We start from the raw sequence: 21,393 nt of genomic DNA on the forward strand, positions 1-21,393 counted from the left end.
CTGTACAAAGCTATGCTGACTGTCCCCAATAATTCTACTCTTTTCCCAATACAAGTAAATCCTGTCCCTAAGAGTCTTCTCCAGTAATTTCCCTACTATGAATGTAAAGCTTAGTGGCCCATAGTTTCCTGGTTTATCCTTGTTGCCCTTCTTAAACAAGGGAAGAACATTGACTATTTTCCAATCTTCTGGAACCTCGCCTGTGGCAAAAGCGAATACAAAGATCTTTGCCAAGACCCAGCAATCTCCTTCCTTACCTTCATCGATATCCTGAGATAGATTCCATCAGGCTCTGGGGCCTATCTACCTTAATCTTTTCCAAGATACCGATCACCACCAACTACTTAATATCGATAAGCAAAGAATATCAATAAACCTCTCCCTAAAACTAACATCGTTCATGTCCTTCTCCTTGGTCAATACTGATGCAAAGTACTCATTGAGGACCTCACCCAATTCTCTGGCTCCATGCATAAATTGCCTCCTTTGTGCTTGTGTAGACCTGCTCTTTCCCCAGCTAACCCTTTGCTAATAATATCTGTACAAATGCTTTCGGATTCTCCTTAATCCAAGTTGCCGAGGACATTTCATGTTGCCTTTTAGCCCTCCTAATTCCTTGTTTAAGCTCTTGCCTGCTTTCTTTATACTCCTCAAGTGCCTTGCCCAATGCTTCCTTCTTTTTGACTAAACTTTCAATATCTCTTCTCATCCAGGATTCCATAATCTTGCCATCCTTATCTTTCTTCCTCGCAGGAACATGCTGGTCCTGAGCACTGATCAACTGGTCTTTGAAAGAATCCTACGTGTCAGATGTGAACTTCACCTCAAACATCTATTTGAGGTGAAGTCTATTTTCTCCAGTTCACATATTGTACTGGAAACGGTAATTCTCTTTCTTTCTCTACAGATGCTACAACCTAAATTTTCAACCAAATTGTAGAATCCCTACAGTGTGAGAACGGACCATTTGGCCCAACATGTCCACACCAACCTTCCAAAGAGTATCCAACCCAGACCCATTCCCTTATCCTATTTCTCTAACCTACACATCCCTGAACACTATGGGCAATTTAGCATCACCACTTCATCTAACCTGCACATCTTTGGACTGTGGGAGGAAACCGGAGCACTTGGAGGAATCCCACACAGACACAGGGAGAATGTGCAAACTCCACACAGACAGTCACCGAGGTTGGAATTGAACCTGGGTCCCTGGCACTGTGAGGCAGCAGTGCTAACCACTGAGCCACCATGCCACCCCAGCCCATCTTTATGAATCAAATCATTTAAATATGTTACAAACAATGCAGATCCACCATTGATTCTTGTGGAACACTACTGGTCACAGACCTTCAGTCAGAAAAGCTCCCTCCACCTCTGTCTTATATGACCAAGCCAATTACCACCTCGCCATAGGTCACATGTGAGTAAGTCTTCTGGACCAGTATACCATGATGGACTTGATCAAATGCTTCAGTCAAGTCCATGTAGACAATGTTCACTGCCTTACCCTTATAAACCACCTTTGTCATTTACTCAAAAATCTCAATCAAGACCTGCTGGGTTTCTCTAGTATTTTGCATATTTATTACTGATCTCCAGCTTATTTTGTCCAGATAGCTAGCAATGGATGGGAGTTGGCAGTAGGCATGGGCTGTATGAACCCTCCAGACAGATCCACCCATTAACAGTGGCCCCTCAACACTCAGCCTTGGAGAAATCCATAACTGGACAGCATCTGTTCAATGAGGCCAAGAATTCAAAATATTCAAAACCATTGAACAAAGACATTTCCCTTTGTCTCAGTCTGAAATGGCTGAACCTTTATGACGATTTTTAGCTTGTCCAGGAGTGACTATTTGGAGAGCGTTAGGGTGTGGGTGACTATGAAAGGGGTTGGTGTGATGTGGGTGATTGTGAGCTGTGGTGGGATTGCTATTAGGGAGGGAGCTCCAGGATTTTGACCCAATGGCACTGAAGAAACCTCTCTCCATGTCTCATGATGTGGAATTTGAGGAGAAACCTCTTTTCCATTATTGAAGATGCACTTCTTCAAGAAAGTAGGAGATAGTCTGTCACACTCCTGATTTATTCCTTGTAGATTGTGGACAGACTATGGGGAGTTTGGAGGTGAGTTACCTGTCACAGTACTCCAAGCCTCTGACCTGCTCTTGTAGCCAATAGTATTTATTTATATGGTTAGTCTAGTTTGTTTTTTGGTCTTTGGTGACCTCAGGGTTTTGATAATGGGGGATATGAACATCAAAATATGCTAACATTCTTGCTTGTTGAGTTGAGTCATTTTCTGGTACTTGTAAAATTGCCAGATACATACAGTATATACCATGATACATACTGAAATAGCTGGCATAGGATCTGGCTAGTTCAGAGCACAAGTCTGCTAAACTGTTTTCAGAATTTTGTCAAGGCCATTAACCTTTACAGTATTCAATGCCTACAGCCATTTCTTAATACTATGTGGAGTAAATAAAATTGATTGAAGACCAATATCTGTGATTTTGGGAACCTCCAAAGGAATCATACAGTGACATTTGCAAAAAATCACATTTGTTACGACACAGCTGTGAACCGTTCTGTTAATTAAACCAAACATGCAGAAAAGCTTGCCTCGCCTCATAATCTGTTAAACTATGAGTGACAGAGAACTCCCAAATTCTACTACTTAAATACAGCACAGAAACAAACCCTTCGTTCCAACTAGTCCATGCTAACCGAGTTTTCCAAACTAGACTAGTCCCCAGTTGCCTGTGTTTGGCCCAAATGCCTATTTCCTTTTCATGTTCCTATCCAAATGTCTTTTAAATGTTTAAACTGTACCTGCCTCTACTACTTCCTCTGGCAGTCTGTTCCAAATATGATGTGTGAAAATGTTGCCCCATAGATCCCTGTTAGATCTTTCTCCTCTCACCTTAAAAATATGCGCCCTAGTTTTGAACTCAACCACCATATGGAAAAGACCTTTGCTGTTCACAATACCTGTGCCCCTCATGACTTTATAAACCTCTATAAGGTCACCCCTCAACCTCCTATGCTCCAATTAAAAAAACCCTAGACTCTCCATCCTATCTTGAGACCTTCCAATCCCGGCAATCCTCTCCAGTTTAATAATGTCCTTTCTCTAGCAGGGTGACCAGAACTATACACAGTACTCCAAAGGATCACCTAATCATCAATTCTGATTGAAATTGAATGCAAGACCTTCAGCTGCGTCTTTTGCATTGATGTCCTGGGCTCACAAATTGTTGTTCCAGTAATACCCCTTCCATACGTCTTTTTAAAATTAAAACAAGAACTGCCCCTTCGCTTATTTATTTACCACAGACTGCTTAAGTTCACCTGAATGTATTTAAAGAATTGGCACCCTCTATTACTTAATACTGATATTATCCCAGGTAACATCAAGATAATTGGCATCTCCAAGTCTTAGCTGAAAATGTGTTGCTGGAAAAGCGCAGCAGGTCAGCCAGCATCCAAGGAACAGGAGAATTGACGTTTCGGGCATAAGCCCTTCTTCAGAAAGTCTTCTCCCTTCTTCTCCAAGTCTTACTCAACAATTTGCCTGTGTTTTTGCTGTTCAATCTCCCTCTGACATTTCTGGGCCTGTGGTAGTTTTCCAACAATATGATTATCCCCCTTTTTTATGCCTCAGTTTAATTGCTATGGCTTAATTTGATGACCTGTCTGGCAGCTTATCTCTCCTCATGTTGTGATTGCTTCATTAACCACTAATGCAACATTACCCTCTTTTCCCATGACAATTTATCCCATGTTCGTCCAGTCTGAAAACACTTGTGCTGATGCTGTCATTTTAAAGAGATTATTTTGTCCTGAGTTCATTTGAAGAGAGGTTATAAAAGCAGAGGTATCAAAGAGTGTAGGGAGCTTTTTTTTTAACAGTTTAACAATGGAAGGGATGTGGCCAGTTCTCCCAGTTCCAGTTTTCTAGTTATTTTAGCTCCAGTGTTATGGCATGGGATAAACTCTTTTGCTAATTTAAACCAAACACACAGAAAAGTTCATCTTGCCTCATAATCTGTTAAATTATGAGTGACAGAACTATCCAAATTCCACTATTTCAAGAAAAAAATTAGCAATTTATTATTTAACTCCAAAAGAGAACATTAAACAACGACCATCTACAACTATAAGCCTCCTTTCTCTTAAAAATTGTTATCTACCTCCCACTCTATAACAATATACTGATCCGATAAAGCACCTATAAAATTTACAGCAAATCACTTTTCAAAACCAGTTGTCATCTTCAGGTGTTGAACGTCCTCTGTCTGTAGATTTCCCCTGGGTTGTCTCCAGTCTTCTGCTGCAAAGATGTTTCATATGAAAAAGGTACCTTTTAGAGGGAGGGTCTGCTGGCAGCCTATTGATGGCAATAGGTGTTCTTTGTCTCTGGCTAACTGTCTAAAATGCCTGCTTTTAATACCCCAAAACATCGGATCGTCTCATTAGTTTGACATTGTCAAAACAGTAAAATTCAAATTCAATCAGGTTTTAGTATCTTGGTGCATAATTTAAACTGATTGGTTGAATTTGAATGGTTGTGAAGACAATTTATTTTCTGAGTTACAGCTCAAATGTTACATCTTCAAATTGTCCAGTACACTTTGAGTCTGCAGTCAGTCACATGACAGGCGTTTGCCAGCTTTTCAACTTGCACTCTCTCTTAAAAGTACAATACACGCCTTCAACTCCACAAGAGTAGCAGTCACAAGTTGTTGGAGTCCAGAAAGGTTGCAATCTTCAGTAAATGATTCCTAACTGGCTTTCTCTGAAATCTCTCTCTCTGGATGTTGTTCTATCCTGCCTTTAAGTTCCTGTGTTTGAATTTAGCTTTTTACCAAGGGGTGTGTTTATGGGATGTTACTATATTGGAACAGTTAATTAGTTAAGTTGCTGTATTGGGTCAGTTAAGTTTTCCAATAATTAAGTTATTTGAAATTCTACTTATTTTTGTTCATATTTCAACTATAGTGTTTAAATAAATTCTGTTTTGCTTAAAGCCAAGAGGTTTGACCAATTGCATCACACCTGGAACATCCACTTCACAATTACCTTTGAAATAAGAAAGAGTTAGGGTATAGGCTACCTTCTTGAAATATTTTGAGGGGGTCTAGCCTGGGCATAACACACTAACCAGAAATACTGAGCTATCACTCCTGCTCTGTTCTTGCCAGAATTCCATAGGCTCACCACTCACTGAGTGAAGAAATTTCTCCTCTTCTCAGCCAGTATTTGAAATGCTGCATACAGTTCTAGTTGGCACATTATCAAAAGGTTGCAGATGCTTTGGAGATGGTACAGAGGAGGTTCATCAGGGTGTAGGCTGGTATGCAGGGTGCTAGCTATGAATAGAGGTTGAGTAGATTAGAATTATTTTCATAAGAAAGATGGAGGTTGAGGAGGGACCTGATTGAGGTCTACAAAACCATGAGAGGTATAGACAGGATGGATAGCAAGAAGCTTTTTCCCACAGGTTATTCCTGTGCTGTAATTTTCTTTGTTCTTTGTACCTCAATTTCATTCTTCTTCAAGTAGCTGTCTGTGCTCTAAGCTCCTCCCATGTGTTCACCACACTGATTTAGATTTAGATTACATTACAGTGTGGAAACAGGCCCTTCAGCCCAACAAGTCCACACCGACCCGCCGAAGTGCAACCCACCCATACCCCTACATTTACCCCTTACCTAACACTACGGGCAATTTAGCATGGCCAATTCACCTGACCTGCACATCTTTGGACTGTGGGAGGAAACCGGAGCACCCGGAGGAAACCCACGCAGACACGGGGAGAATGTGCAAACTCCACACAGAGAGTCGCCTGAGGTGGGAACTGAACCCGGGTCTCTGGCACTGTGAGACAACTGTGCTCACCACTGTGCCACCGTGCCACCCACTGCTGAGATTGCCATACAAGTCACTTGTCAATGAGTGACTCCTTTACTGTCCAATTTCCAGCCTACTTTGTCTTTGCCTTCCATACTCATTCATTTACTTTCTGCCTTCAATTTGCAACTTTGCTTCTTTCTCTCTCTCTCTCTCTCTCTCTACCCCCCCCCTCCCCCTCCCCGCCCCACTCCCCTGAATCTGTACTTTGCCACATATTCAGCATGGCTGTACGATTTTGGGATTCACTCACATATGAAACTTGGAGTAATCCAGAGATGACTACGTTTGAGCTCCTACCTTTTATTTTATTTCTTAATTCCATTCTTCCTTGCAGGACCTCGTCCTTCTTTCTACCTAAGCCATTGGTGCAGATATGGAAGACAACCTTTGGTTCATCTTTCTCCCTGCTCAGGATGCTCTGTAGCTGCTCAGTGACATCTTTGACCCCAGTCAGGTAGCAACATACCAATAAGGATTCATATGTGCAGCTGCAGATATAACTGAATGTTCTTAATATTAAATCTGCTATTGTTTCCCCCTGATATTCTTTCCCATGCTCAACTTTTACACCTAAACTCCAGAGGATCAGTAACATGCATTCTTGGAACTTGGAATATCAATACTGGGCATTTCTGACCACAGGAGTGGTAGCATCAGAACTTCCCTCATTGTCAGAAAATTAATCGTCTGTGCTCTCTGAAACTTGACCATGTTAACATAGTGTTTTCTCAAATCAGGAGTGTTATTGCTGCACATTCTCTGAGAATGTTGCAATGTTCATTCATTGAAGCTGAGAGGGTTAGCACTGTGGACTCTCTGAATTTTGTAACATTAGTGTCATGCATTTGTCTGTATTCGATAGGATTTAGCACTGTTATGTCATGAACCCAGGATTGTTAGCTCTGTATGTTCTCTGAACATGAGCCTCAGCACAGACTAAACAGGATGGTGACAGCACTGCAATTCCTCTGAATACGATGGTGCCAAGAGCTGTATATTCTGTGAACACTGAAGTGTGAATTCTATGCATTCGGACATGATTTAAGATATATAAAATTATGAGGGTCATAGATACAGTAAGCAGGAACAAACCTTTCCCAATAATAGAGAATCAAGATCAAGCAGGGGGAATAAGATTTAGAGGACATGTAAGAAAAAGACCTTTTCACCCAGTGAGTGGTGGAAATCTGGAACTGTAAGGGTGGGAGAGGCAGAAACCTTCATAAAATATAAGAAATATTCTGATGTGCTCTTTTAATGCCAAAGTAAATAAGACTGTTACCAAGGGTTAGAAAATAGCATTAGGATAGAGCATAGAACAGTACAGTGCAGAACAGGCCCTTCAGCCCACAATTTTGCACCGTGAACTATTCTCAGCTCGTCCCCCTACACATCCTATCATCATCCATGTGCTTATCCAAGGATTGTTTAAACCTCCCTAATGTGGCTGAGTTAACTACATTGGCAGGTCGGGTATTCCATGCCCTTACCACTCTCTGAGTAAAGAACCTGCCTCTGACATCTGTCTTAAATCTATCACCCCTCAATTTGTAGTTATGTCCCCTAGTATAAGCTGATGTCATCATCCTAGGAAAAAGACTTTCACTATCTACCCTATCTAATCCTCTGATCATCTTGTATGTCTCTATTAAATCCCCTCTTAGCCTTCTTCTTTCCAATGATAAGAGACCCAAGTCTCTCAGTCTTCCCTCATAAGACCTTCACTCCAGACCAGTCAACATCCTGGTAAATCTCCTCTGCAGCTTTTCCAATGCTTCCACATCCTTCCCAAAATATGGCAACCAGAACTGTACACAATATTCCAAGTGTGGCTGCACTAGCATTTTGTATAGTTGCAGCATGATATTGCGGCTCTGGAACTCAATGAAGCCTAACACACCGTATGCCTTCTTAACAGCACTATCAATCTGGGTAGCAACTTTCAGGGATTTATGTACATGGACTGCAAGATTCCTCTGCACATCCACACTATCAAGAATCTCTCCATTGACCCAGTACTCTGCCTTCCTGTTATTCTTCCCAAAGTGCATCACCTCACGTTTAGAATAATGGTGGTTTTTGATGTGTTCAGACATGATGGGCTGAAGGGCCTTTTTCTATGCTATAGATGTCTATGATTAAAGTACTGGAGCTGTGCATCCTCTGACATGGGAAGGTTAATGCCATGTACTCTCTGAACACAGAAGTGTTAATGCTGTGCATTCTCTGAACACAGAAGTGTTAATGCTGTGCATTCTCTTAATGCGATGTGGAGGTGTCTGTGTTGGATTGGGGTGGACAAGATCAAAACTCACATGACACCAGGTTATAGTCTAAGCATTTATTTGAAAACACTAGCTTTCAGAGCACTACTCCTTTTTCAGGTGCTAGTGATGTTAATGTTGTGCATTCTTTATACCCGGGAGTGTTAATGCTGTGCATTCTCTGAACACAGGAATGTTTCAGCTTTGCATTCACTGAACATGGGAATGTTAGAGCTGTGCAAACTCTGATCATGGGAGTCTTGGTGCTATGCTTTCTCTGTACACAGGGTTGTTTTCTGCCTGGTGTGATATTTACTGGAATATTAACTAAGTTGAGTTTTTATGATACAGAAAAAGATGGACGAGAGGCAGATTCAGTTCAGAAGAAAAGGACTGTATGTGTAATTGTGCTGTTTAGTAGCCTTAAGTATTTGAGGAACCTATAACTGGAAAAAACCCAGGACGTTTTTCCTTAGCGTTCAGAGGAAATATCTTGAGAGTTAGCCTGAGTCTGTGTCTCCGCGAGATGGAGAGAATCACATCTAGTTAATGTGCAGGAAATCACTGAAAGGAAATCCTTACAACCTTGTCTGTTGTCTGAAGTCATTATTTCTGTGAATTATGATGGGAATAGTTCTTTTTGTTGTTTATGATCTTTCAAAATGTTCTTATATGTAGCTTTTGTTTCTTTTGTGTTACAAACCTTTAGTTCTGATCTTAAAAGTACATTGGCAGCCTTGTGAGAGGAGAAAAAGTAAAAAAAAAAATGGAAGAGTTGAGAATGGCGAGAAAAAAGCAATGGAAAGGTTAGGGGAAAGGAAAGGGGATACAGGGAGAGTGCGGGTAAGAGGTGTTGAAATGCCCATCAGCCATGACTCAGTGGTGGAGTGGACTTGATGGGCCGAATGGCCTTCCACTCCTTTGTCATATGGTCTGATGGAACTGAAAATTTGAATTGGAAAATGAGGAGGAACAAAAAGAAAGGAAATTGAAATTGAATTAAAATGTACTTTAATTCTAAAGAGAGTGACAATATGACCTAGAAGAAAGGAAGAATGAAAAGGTATGAGCTCCAGAATTATTGTTCCAATGAGGGATTTGACTTGAGTAGAAACTGCTTTTAGTGCTGAAATTTACAGAGGATGGTATTGAAAGATATTTCACTTCATTTCAAGATTACTGGAAAGTTAAATGCCAAAAACCATAATATTACAACGTGTTGATAGGTACAGCTATGAAAGTGGGCACAGGTTTATTAGAAAAATAATCTACAGACTGGTAAACGAACAATACCCAATCCTTACAAACTTCTACCTGACGTTTGTCAACTAAAACATTGGACTCTAAGAAAGAAACATAATCAGACATTTGTAGAACTAACAAGAGAAAAAAGATATGTTTGGGATCACAAATATTTAAAGCAATGATGAAAAGTTTGCAAATAAAATAAATTATATTCTCGGTTTAGCATTCATATCCTCAAGGAGCATTGGAAAGATGGCATCGAAAATACTGAGATTAGAGCTTATTATCAAAAATATCTTAATGATTTATATAAAAGGTGCCCTTACTACTATTTGCCATTTGGAATGCCCTTAATGAGTCAACAATGTTCAGACCTTATGACCTGATACATGGACATGAGGTGAGAGGCTGAATTGAATTAATTAAGGAAAAAATTGGAAACCAAAGTTCAGAAACAACATTTCTGACCTATGTGTTATGTTTCCAAGAAGTAAAAAACTAACCAAAGCTTGCATGTTGGGCAAAACATATTTGAAAAGTGTTCAGCAAACAAAGCTAGACCAGATAAAAGTCCAATTTTATTGCTGAAGACAAGGCATTAGTGTTGTTACCTGTCTTTGGGGAACTGTTAAAAGTAAAAAACTGAATATCGTCAAATCAAAAACTCAATAAAGTGACTTAAATAGTTAATACTCCAGACAGCAGGAAAAGTCAACAAACTAGTAAGGAAGATATAGAGGAATAAATTATTGGGAAATTATTGAGATGCAAAAACACTGTAGGATGGTGGAAATTTAACTTTACTGACCCAGTCTACATTTATTTGTTTCAGTATAGAGTAAAGGCAGAAGGCTGAGTGGATGGGGGAGTTTTGGAAAAATTTCTGATTTTTATCAGTAAAATAGTCTTGAACCAGATTATTGAGGAAAGATCTTTTGCTGAATCTGGTTCTAGGGAATGAAATGAGTGAAGTGTCAGTCATGATCATTTATGGAATATTGATCATAATTTTCAGGGACAGTGTCGAGAGAGAATTTGAGTATAGCAATGAAACTGCCTTGCTGTAGTTGCTGAGGAGACCAAGTCTGTATTTTCTGGAATTTAGAAAACTGAGAAGTGATCTGATCGAAACCTAAAAATTCTTAGAGGGTGTGACAGGGTGGATGCAGAAAGGATGTTTTCCCTGACTAGTGAGTCTAAAAGCAGGGGAAATGGTCTCAGAATAAAAGGCAAGCCATGTAGGAATGAAATGAAGAGAGAGTTCTTCACTCAAAGGTTAGTGAATCTTTGGAATTTTCTACTTCATAGAACTGTAGCGACTTATTGAACAGATTCATGACACAGATCGATAGATTTCAATACAGTAGTGACATCAAGGGATATGGGGATAGCATGAGAATGTGGTGTTGAGGTAGATGATCATGCATGATCTATAATGATGCGGGGTGCAGGATTGAGGAGCTGAATGGTCTACACCTGCTCCCATTTCTTAGAAGTTGTTCTTATTGGTGGAAAGATTGAGAATTAGGGCTTACCCAATATAAGGTGAGTGATGAAAGAACTAATGGTGATGTGAGGAAGGACATTTTATACAGAGAGAGGTTAGGCTCTGTAATACATCAGTTGAATAGCTTCTGGAGGCAGATTTAATCATTGCTTTCAAATGTAATGGACCGGAAGAGAGATCATTTTCAGGGAAAGGGCAAGAATGGATCTAATTGATCTGTTCATAGTATTTATAAGGTTAAAATGAACTAAGGAAAAGGACAAGGGACAATCTAGAATAAAATTTTTTAATTCAATAAGGCCAATTTCAGTGAGTTGAGAACAGATATGGCCACAGTAAATTAGAATCAAAACTGCATCTGGACAATGGGCTGCCTTTAAAGAAGACGTCAGTCAAGGTAAAATCCTACAAATCAAAACAAAAGTGCAAAGACAACCTCTCACCTTCTCCCAGTTCTGGCAATGGTGCCAGAGGACTACAGAATTGAAAATGCTACACTCTTGTTCAGCAACGATTATGAGAATAAATCCATTAACTACAGGCCAGTCTGCAGTGGGATTATGGGAATGCTTTGAAAATTTATCTTCTAAAACAGAAGTTCATAAACAATCACTTTGACAAGTGTGGTTTCATTAAGGAAAGGCTGTAGTGTTTAGCAAACTTGGTTGAGGTTTTTAATGAGGTAACTAATGATGTTGATGTGTTATACATGGAGTTCCAAAAGATGTTCGACAGAGTACCACATGACAGGCCTACTGCAGACCTAAAGCTTGTGGAATAAGAGGAGCAATGGCAACACAGAAATGGGGCTGATAATGACACAAACAGAGAGGGGTGGTGAACAGTTATTTTCCACATTGGAAGATGGCATAAAGTAGAGATTCCTGAGGTCAGTAAGAGGGTAACTTCTTTTCAAGATGGATATTAATCAAACCAGATTTGGGTGTACAGGGCACAATTTCAGATGACACAAAACTTAAAACTGTTGTGGATTGGAAAGGGAAGAGTGACAAACTTCAGGAGGACATGGACAGAAGGGTGAAAACTTTCAAGGCAGCAGACCAGGTTGAGAAAGTGTGGAAAGATGCAATGAAATCTTCGGCTGGGTGAAATCTAATGCAGGAAAATTTAACATGGTGCCTGTTAATAAGATGATCAAGGATAGAAAAGGATATATTTCCAAAATCTGTAGAAGAGAGAGGTACCTGGGATAGAGGTGAAGATTGGTGTATAATAGGGGTGATGGTGGTGTAGCAGTAATATCACTGGACTAGTGAACTAATACCATGAGGACATAGGTTTGTAATGCCATCTCAGTAGCTGGTGGAATTTAAATTCAATGAATAAAATTGGAAACTAAAGTTAGGCACAGTGATGGGTCAAGGTGTATGATTGTGTTTAAAAAACATCTAGATCACTGATGTCATTTTGGAAAATAAATCTGCCACCCACATGGGCACAGTCCACAGGTCTAATGTGGAAGATGTAAATTATGTAAGAAAATATTGCGAAAAACTACTGAAACGCAAAGACTGTAAAGTAAACATTGGGAACTTACACTGTCCCAATCTATGTTAGCTTAATGATAGAGTACGGGCAGAGAGGGAGGAGAATTTCTGAATTTTCTTTTAAGGAGAATGTTATTGATCAGTGCAGGAGAGAGAGAGAACCTGCACAGTTACCGCCTTTGCTGTTTGAATTCGTGTATTGCTGGACATCGGAGTGCATCTGGGAAAATTAACAAACAGTGAAATTCACAACTAATCTTGGAGGAACTGTTGGGCGAAGTTCACAGCACAGAATCAGATAAGTTAATTGTTGTTTTAAGTCTGTCCAAGAATGTTATTGATCAGTATCTTTCCAGCCCACTGAGAAAAGAGCCTTCGCTGAATCCGGTTCGAGAGAATGAAACGGGCGAAGTGTCAGTCATGACCATTTTTGGAATATTGATCAGAATGATCAGGGACAAAGTAGAGAGAATTTGAGTACAGCAATGAAACTGTCTTGCTGAAGTTTTAAACAACATTGTTGAAAACACAGCTGGAGTATTCTAAATAGCTTTGTTCCTCTTAACTAAGAAACAATACACTGGGTAATCCAAGATGGAGGACAGGAAAAATTTCTGGCTGTAAGAGCTGCTCCTTTTTTTGAGGTATTTTAGGTGTTGAAGGTGATTTCCTCGAATTCCAGGAGCAGCAATTACTGTTTTATATGCTGGAACTTGGGAGAAAAAAAAAGTCAAAACAACAGCAGTTTTAAAAGGGAGAAGAGCAGACAAAGGAAGCACATGGTGAGGACAGTGCAGGAGAGAGAGAGAGAACCTGCACAGTTACCGCCTTTGCTGTTTGAATTCGTGTATCGCTGGACATCGGAGTGCATCTGGGATTGATTATATGTTTTTGGAGATAAGTCTCTTGATTAAACTTAAAATATAAGCCATACCTATTAATTTAACCTGGGGCAGTGCTTGTAGAGGAATAAGACAGTGTTATTTTCTGGGTCAGTAGATTGTGAAGGAGCAAAAATGGCCTTTGCAGTGATATGTACTTCTTGTCAGATGTGGGAGTTTAATTGCATCACATTTCACGCACAGTCACATCAAGACCTTGTATGGAATTTCTATGACTTTTAAGGAATTCTACGCTTCTTCCTTTTCATACATTCAGATTCATCTTTCCTTCATCTTTCCCCTCCTTATGTCTAATTATTTTGCTCCAGCTCAACTTTTCATTGTATGGTTCCCTTCCTCAGTTTCAATTATTTTCTATTCTTTTAGGGTGTCCTTTACCTCTCTGCTTTATTCTATCTTTAATTCCCTCTGTGTGATTACGCATACATTTTTACAGAGTTAGCTGATAAAATGTAATGGGTTGAGTGGAGAGGTTATGTTTATCTTTAAGCTGTTGAGAGAGACAAAGGCAATTTAAAAAAAATGCTATTTTCTAATCAGCCTGTTCAAAGCTGTTATTACACAGCTCAGGAATAGGTTTCTAATCAAACTGATCAAAGATACCTCTGGAACAGGTTAAAATTAAACTTGGGCTGTTCCCATCTCCCACCACCGCTCCCCTCCCCAACTCTTCCCACCTTGCCTCCTTCAATTCAAATGTGGACAATCCAAGACCATGTTATTTGAGCCTCATCATGTTTCAGTCTCATACAGCAGTACATTCCTGCAATTGTTTAATTCTACATGTGCAATGTCACCTGACTTCTTCCCTTACCATGTATACATTTATTAAATTGAGACTCAAGGATGTTTCGGAGGGTAAACTTCCTTCATGTAGAGAACCATTTGAGGTTTGAATCAAAATATTGCTCCTCCTTTTAGCTCTGATTCACCAGGTTCTTTGCCTGCCTGAATTGCTGTGCTCTTCCAGCACCACTGATCCAGAATCTACAGTCACAGAGGTCTACTCTGGACGGTGCCCAAGGCGATGGTGTGGGACAGGAGATGATCTGAGGTTATGGTTACAGCCTGCTCTGAAAGTACGAGATGCTGCCTGACCTGTTTCTGAAGCTGCTTTAGATTGATGCCCTGCCCACTATGATTTGTGACCATACATTTGGCCAAAGTTTTCCGCTCTGCTGCCAAGAATATCTGAAAGTGAGTTGTCAGCCAAACCTCTGGAAAAGTTGTAAGCTCAGAACAGGAGCTGCTCCATGGAAACTACAGACCATTACCAACAGGCATCTCAATGATAATCAATAATCATTGTAGATTTTTAATGATCTTCTTTACAATGTTGAGAGTCAGATATAGATTGCCCTCAATGGATTTGATTGTAAAAGGCATCTATTTACTGGTAGTGTCTCAGAATTTACAGCAACCATTCGACTGTTATGTACTTTAAAACTAACTATGGTCCTAACAAGAATGATTCACTCTGTGCCTCAGCTTTTGATTACACCATGTTCACATTAGGGCTGTTCCTGCTGTCTTTGGTTCTCCTCACTGTGTCAAGATATCAAAGGGAGATTTTCCTGGGTCAGTGCTCAGGTCCACAGGATTGCACGACAACATGAAGTATCAAAGTACTCAGCAGGCTGGAGCTCAGCAAGGAAAACAATCTGATTTTCCTTCTTTTGCAGGCTTTAACTGAACTAATAACTTCAGCTTGGATTATGATCAGACTGCTGAGATGCAGATGCAGGAAGTTCTTCCTAAGATGTGTATTTAGAATTTATCTCTTGTGAATTTATTTCCAGTCACCATTCTGTAGTTAACAGCAGTTGTTTTGTTGAAATTGAATTTATATTTTAAGATTTTGGAAAACATGCATGTCTTAGTTTATTGAAACAATCCAATGTTAAGTGTGTTTTGTTTGGTGCCATGGATTTGTTTTGTAATTTTTTTTAACAATTGAGTAAATTGATGACCAGACTTGAGATAACAAGAATCCAGAGAAAGTATATTCCTGTCAGTGTGAAAGGGAAGGCTGGTAGGTATAGGGAATGTTGGATGACTAAAGAAATTGAGGGTTTGGTTAAGAAAAAGAAGGAAGCATATGTCAGGTATAGACAGGATAGATCGAGTGAATCCTTAGAAGAGTATAAAGGAAGTAGGAGTATACTTCAGAAGGAAATCAGGAGGGCAAAACGGGGACATGAGATAGTTTTGGAAAATAGAATTAAGGAGATTCCAAAGAGTTTTTACAAATATATTAAGGACAAAAGGGTAACTAGGGAGAGAATAGGGCCCCTCAAAGAACAGTAAGGCAGCCTTTGTGTGGAGCCACAGAAAATGGGGAAGATACTAAATGAATATTTTGCATCAGTATTTACTGTGGAAAAGGAGATGGAAGATATACACTGCAGGGAAATAGATGGTGACATCGTGCAAAATGTCCAGATTACAGAGGAGAAAGTTCAAATTTTGTGAGAAGATTTGTAGCTCGGGTGCTCGTTGTTATGGTTCTGTTCGCTGAGCTGGGAATTTGTGTTGCAGATGTTTCATCCCCTGTCTAGGTGACATCCTCAGTGCTTGGGAGCCTCCTGTGAAGCGCTTCTGTGCTGTTTCCTCCGGCATTTATAGTGGTTTGTCTCTGCCGCTTCCGGTTGTCAGTTCCAGCTGTCCGCTGCAGTGGCCGGTATATTGGGTCCAGGTCGATGTGTTTGTTGATAGAATTTGTGGATGAGTGCTATGCCTCTAGAAATTCTCTGGCTGTTTTCTGTTTGGCTTGTCCTGTAATAGTAGTGTTGTCCCAGTCGAACTCATGTTGCTTGTCATCCGCGTGTGTGGCTACTAAGGATAGCTGGTCGTGTTGTTTTGTGGCTAGTTGGTGTTCATGGATACGGATCATTAGCTGTCTTCCTGTTTGTCCAATGTAGTGTTTTGTGCAGTCCTTGCTTGGAATTTTGTACACTACATTGGTTTTGCTCATGCTGGGTGTTGGGTCCTTCGTTCAGGTGAGTTTTTGTCTGAGAGTGGCCGTTGGTTTGTGTGCTGTTATGAGTCCTAGTGATCGCAGTAGTCTGGCTGTCAGTTCAGAAATGTTCTTGATGTATGGTAACGTGGCTAGTCCTTTGGGTTGTGGCATGTCCTCATTCCGTTGTCTTTCCCTTAGGCATCTGTTGATGAAATTGTGCGGTTATCCGTTTTTGCCGAATACATTGGAGTGGTGTTCTTCTTCCTCTTTTTGCAGTTCTGGTGTACTGCAGTGTGTTGTGGCCCTTTTGAACAGTGTCTTGATGCAACTTCTTTTGTGTGTGTTAGGGTGGTTGCTTTCATAGTTCAGGGCTTGGTCTGTGTGTGTAGCTTTCCTGTATACCTTTGTGGTGAATTCTCCGTTCAGTGTTCTCTGTACCATCATGTCTAGGAAATGGAGTTGGTTGTCCTTTTCTTCCTCTCTAGTGAATCGGATTCCTGTGAGTGTGGCGTTGATGATCTGGTGTGTGTTTTCTATTTCTGTGTTTTTAATGATTACAAAGGTGTCATCTACATATCCGACCCAGAGTTTGGGTTGAATTTGCAGTAAGGCTGTTTGTTCTAATCTTTGCATTACAGCTTCTACTATGAGTCTAGAGATGGGTGAGCCCATGGGTGTGCCGTTGATTTGTTCATATGTTTGGCTGTTGAATGTGAAGTGTGTTGTAAGGCACAGGTCCAGAGTTTGAGTATGCAGTCTTCGTTGATAGGTTCCCCGTCTTGTTGTCTGTTCTGTATGTCCAGCAGGTTAGCTATTGTTTCTCTGGCTAGGGTTTCCTCGATAGAGGTGAACAGTGCCGTTACATCGAATGAGACCATAGTTTCTTCCTTGTCTATATGTATATTTCTGGTGATGTCCAAGAATTCCCGTGTTGACTGTATAGAGTGTCTGGATCCGCTGATCAGGTGTTTCAGTTTCTGTTGTAGTTCTTTAGCCAGTTTGTGTGATGGTTTCCCTGGTAGCGATACTATGGGTCTGAGTGGGATGTCTGGTTTGTGCACTTTAGGTAGTCCATAGAATCTCGGGGTGTTGTTGCTTTCAGGTTTCATTCTCTGTAGGTCAAACCTGGTTATCTGTCTGTTTTTTTGCAGGTTCCTCAGTGTGTTGTTTATCCTATTGGTGAGCTGTGGGGTGGGATCAAACTCTCTCTTTTCGTAGGTGTTGGTATCTGCAAGTAGTTGTTGCGCTTTCTGGATGTACTCTGCTTTGTCCAGGATGACTATCATTCTGCCTTTGTCTGCTGGTAGTATGATTATGTTCTTATCATTTCTTAGTGTTTTTAGTGCATTTCTCTCCTTGGTGTTGAGGTTTTCCTTGTTATCAGAGGTACGATACTTTGTCTCACTGTTTGTTGTGCCTCTTCTGTCGGTCTATTGTTTCTGAATGTGCATTCTAGACCTAAGGGGCAACCTTTTCATGCAGAGAGTGGTACATGTATGGAATGAGCTGCCAGAGGATGTGGTGGAGGCTGGTACAATTGCAACACTTAAGAGGCATTTGGATGGGTATATGAATAGGAAGGGTTTGGAGGGATATCGGCCAGGCGCTGGCAGGTGGGACTAGATTGCGTTGGGATATCTGGTCAGCATGGACAGGTTGGACTGTAGGGTCTGTTTCCGTGCTGTACATCTCTATGACTGTAGAGGAAGTCCAATAAAGGTTCTCCAGACTGATTCCCTGAGATGGCAGGACTGCCTTCTGAGCAGAAATTAAGGAGATGGGAGCAAATGCCAGCCTTGCCAGCAACACCCACATCACTTGAAAGATGAAAGAAAAAGAAGCAGAGCAAGTTGGCAAAACTGTTACATAAAGCAGATGGTATCTTGGCAGTTATTAAAAGGATACAAAACTCAGAATGAAAAGTAATGTCCTGTGAATGGTAGAAATGAAATAGAAAATGCTAAAAAAGAAACTCATTATGAGAGGCAGCATCTGTATGGAGAGAGAATGTAGGGAGTGAGAAACTGAGTTCATTGGTAGAATGTTTGAGAACCATGAGGTACCCAATCTATGGTGAGTAATGAAAGAACTAGGAAGAACATGGGGGAAGCATTTTTACTCATCAAGTGTTAAGGAATGCACTGCCTGAAAGTATGGTGGAGGCACGTTCAATCAAGGCATTTCAAAAGAATTGAATAACTAATTAAGAAATAACAGGTTTAAGGGAAAAGACAGGGGAGTGCATCTAGCTGAACTGCCGAAACAGGCATAGACATGTCAGGTAAAATGGCCTTCTGTAAACATGCTGTGATTAGAGGAGACAAAGAGACCAGATTATAGAACAGCTTAATTTATTATATTGTATATGATCAACTTACAGATACGACTTAATAGCCCAGAGACAAAATAAAATCCCACTCATGTGACCCTGAACCACAATCTGTGGTTTGTGACCTCTCACAGTCTTTCAAGCAGCAGTAGGAGAAATTGTCCCTCAGCTTCGTTCCTAATGTTTCCCATTCCTCTGACGCCAAGCCAGTTCCCAAAAGGAAGTTGAGCTCCTCTTTCTTGAACTCACTGGTGAAGATAACATTGGATTCTGCAATTCTACTTAAGCAATCTGAGCCCAGTAATATCAGGTTACACCCTGATCGCACCACTAATGTAAACATAAATGACCCAGTCACAGGATTCTGGAAGAATGCAACGTGATGTACACCACAATACACGGGAAATTCAGTGTCCCAGAATCTCACCACTGTTTGAGTTGCAGAATGCCACAATAATCTGTTTGAGATTCCATCACAGCTTCATTACAACATGTGAAACAGAGTGACCATTTCTGAACTTCACTTTCTCTTGGTCCTGGCCAGTGTCGAAGTGCTGTGGCTTGTGTGGCTTAAAGGAATGATACCCCTGATGCCATCCAAACCCCAACCGCGCCCCCTCCCCCCTTGCTTGTTCCATGTCCCACTGAAAAATTTGCTTACTGGAGGTTGTCAATTATGTTGACGTATATTGCATCCAATGGAATGCCCACCTGATCAGTACGAGCTGTAGTCTTGCTTTCTGTCTTGCAAAAGTCAATACCCTGATGTGGTTTTGTTGTTCCCAGGGTGGCTTCTTAATCCCAGACTCAAGAGTATTGCATGGTCAATCCAAAGATGTGCAAGTTAGGTGAATTGGCCTTGCTAAATTGCCCGTAGTGTTCAGAGATGTGTAAGTTAGGTGCATTAGTCAGGGTAAATGTAGAGTGATAGGGTAGGGGAATGGGACTGGGTGGATTGCTCTTCAGTGGGTCATTGTGGATTTATTGGGCCTAATGGTCTGTTTCCACACTGTAGGGATTCTATGATACTCTACGAGACCCAACCTTTGTTTCAGGTGCACTGTATTTGTTCTGGGACTGAAGTTTTTGGAGCTGTTCAGGACTGAGCAGTTTCTTCAGCAAGCTGTTCTCCAGCTCCAGATTTGAGTTCTTCTCCACCAGTTCCTTGATTTGGTCCTTCAACATCCTGACTTCCTCCTGCACTGCAAACATTAGGTGAGTCTTCACCAGATCCTGCAATTTAATAATACCCTGTCACAACAAATGTTAATACACAAACCACGATAAATCGACCAAAACAACAGGAGGCAGCCATATTACCCTTGAGCCTGTTTGTACATTTAAAACATCATATCTGATCTCTGGCCTAATTCCAGCTACCGACGTTTTACCCCACATTCTTTAATACAGGAGTTCCCAAAGTAGGGGTCAGGACTGACAAGTGGGATCGCAAGCCATAACTTTCAGATTGCAAGATTCATTAGTGTGATGGCCACCGTGGAGATCTAATGGGTTAGAGCAAAGGTGCACCTTAACAGTTAACCACTCTCATAACTTGCACAGCCCTTCCCAAACTTTCTTAGGCCACTTGCTTATATTTCATGAATACTAGTGTCCCTTCACTCCCCGCCCAGTGACACAAGTCTCCATCACCTTTCCACCAAGTGACACAGGTCTTTCCTCACTCCCCATCAACTCTCACAGGTTTCCCTTCAACACCAGCCCTTCTCTTGCCCCCACCTAATCCAGTGACACAGGTTTTCCCTCACTCTCTGCCCATAATTACAGATCTTACTGAGGGTTAACAACAATGTACAAGCTTGATAACGATGGGTTTTTTTGGGAAACTCTATGTTAATATCTTTAATTAATAAAAAGCAATCAGTCACAGATTGAAAATTGATAATTAATCTGGCAACTGATGTTTGCAGAAGAGTGCTCCAAAGTTCTCTCACACATTGTGTTGGGAAACATTTTTTAACTTGAGCCCAGAAAGGCCTGGTTCTCTTGCAAGGGGTATGATCTCTCAGCTGATATTCTCCAACCAACTAAAATACATTGTACTTGCTCCACCAATACCTTGAGAATTTCAATCAAATCATTCCTGAACCGTATCATTTTTATTTTATCAGTTTATGTAATAGAGTCATAGAGATGTACAGCATGGAAACAGACCCTTCGGTCCAACCCGTCCATGCCGACCAGATATCCCAACCCAATCTAGTCCCACCTGCCAGTACCTGGCCCATATCCCTCCAAACCCTTTCTATTCGTATACCCATCCAAATTGTACCAGCCTCCACCACTTCCTCCGGCAGCTCATTCCATACACGTACCACCCTCTGTGTGAAAGATTCCCCCTTAGGGCTCTTTTATATCTTTCCCCTCTCACTCTAAACCTATGCCCTCGAGTTCTGGACTCCCCAACCCCAGGGAAAATACTTAGTCTATCCTATCCATGCCCCTCATAATTTTGTAAACCTCTATGAGGTCACCCCTCAGCCTCCGACGCTCCAGGGAAAACAGCCCCAGCCTGTTCAGCCTCCCTATAGCTCAAATCTTCCAACCCTGTCAACATCCTTGTAAAGGAGGAGAAAGTGAGGACTGCAGATGCTGGAGACCAGAGTTGAAACATGTGGTGCTGGAAAAGTGCAGCAGGCCAGGCAGCATCCAAGGAGCAGGAGAATCGACGTTTCGGGCATAAGCCCTTCTTCAGGAATGAGGCTGGTGTGCTAAGTGGGCTGAGATAAAAGGTAG

At 41.0% G+C, this 21,393-nt stretch overlaps 1 protein-coding gene across 1 annotated transcript in view; it reads right to left on the bottom strand.

Moving 5' to 3' along the window:
- Window positions 1-19,591: 19,591 nt before the first annotated feature.
- Window positions 19,592-21,393, bottom strand: part of LOC122557041 (TSC22 domain family protein 3-like) — a 28,747-nt gene continuing 26,945 nt past the window's right edge. Inside the window, exon 3 of the mRNA XM_043704273.1 lies at window positions 19,592-19,869. Coding sequence (XP_043560208.1) covers window positions 19,657-19,869 — 213 coding nt within the window. The 3' untranslated portion in view covers window positions 19,592-19,656. The remainder of the gene's footprint in view (window positions 19,870-21,393) is intronic.

This window comes from Chiloscyllium plagiosum, chromosome 15 (genome assembly GCF_004010195.1).
Source record: "Chiloscyllium plagiosum isolate BGI_BamShark_2017 chromosome 15, ASM401019v2, whole genome shotgun sequence".
In the NCBI taxonomy this organism is placed as follows: domain Eukaryota; kingdom Metazoa; phylum Chordata; class Chondrichthyes; order Orectolobiformes; family Hemiscylliidae; genus Chiloscyllium; species Chiloscyllium plagiosum.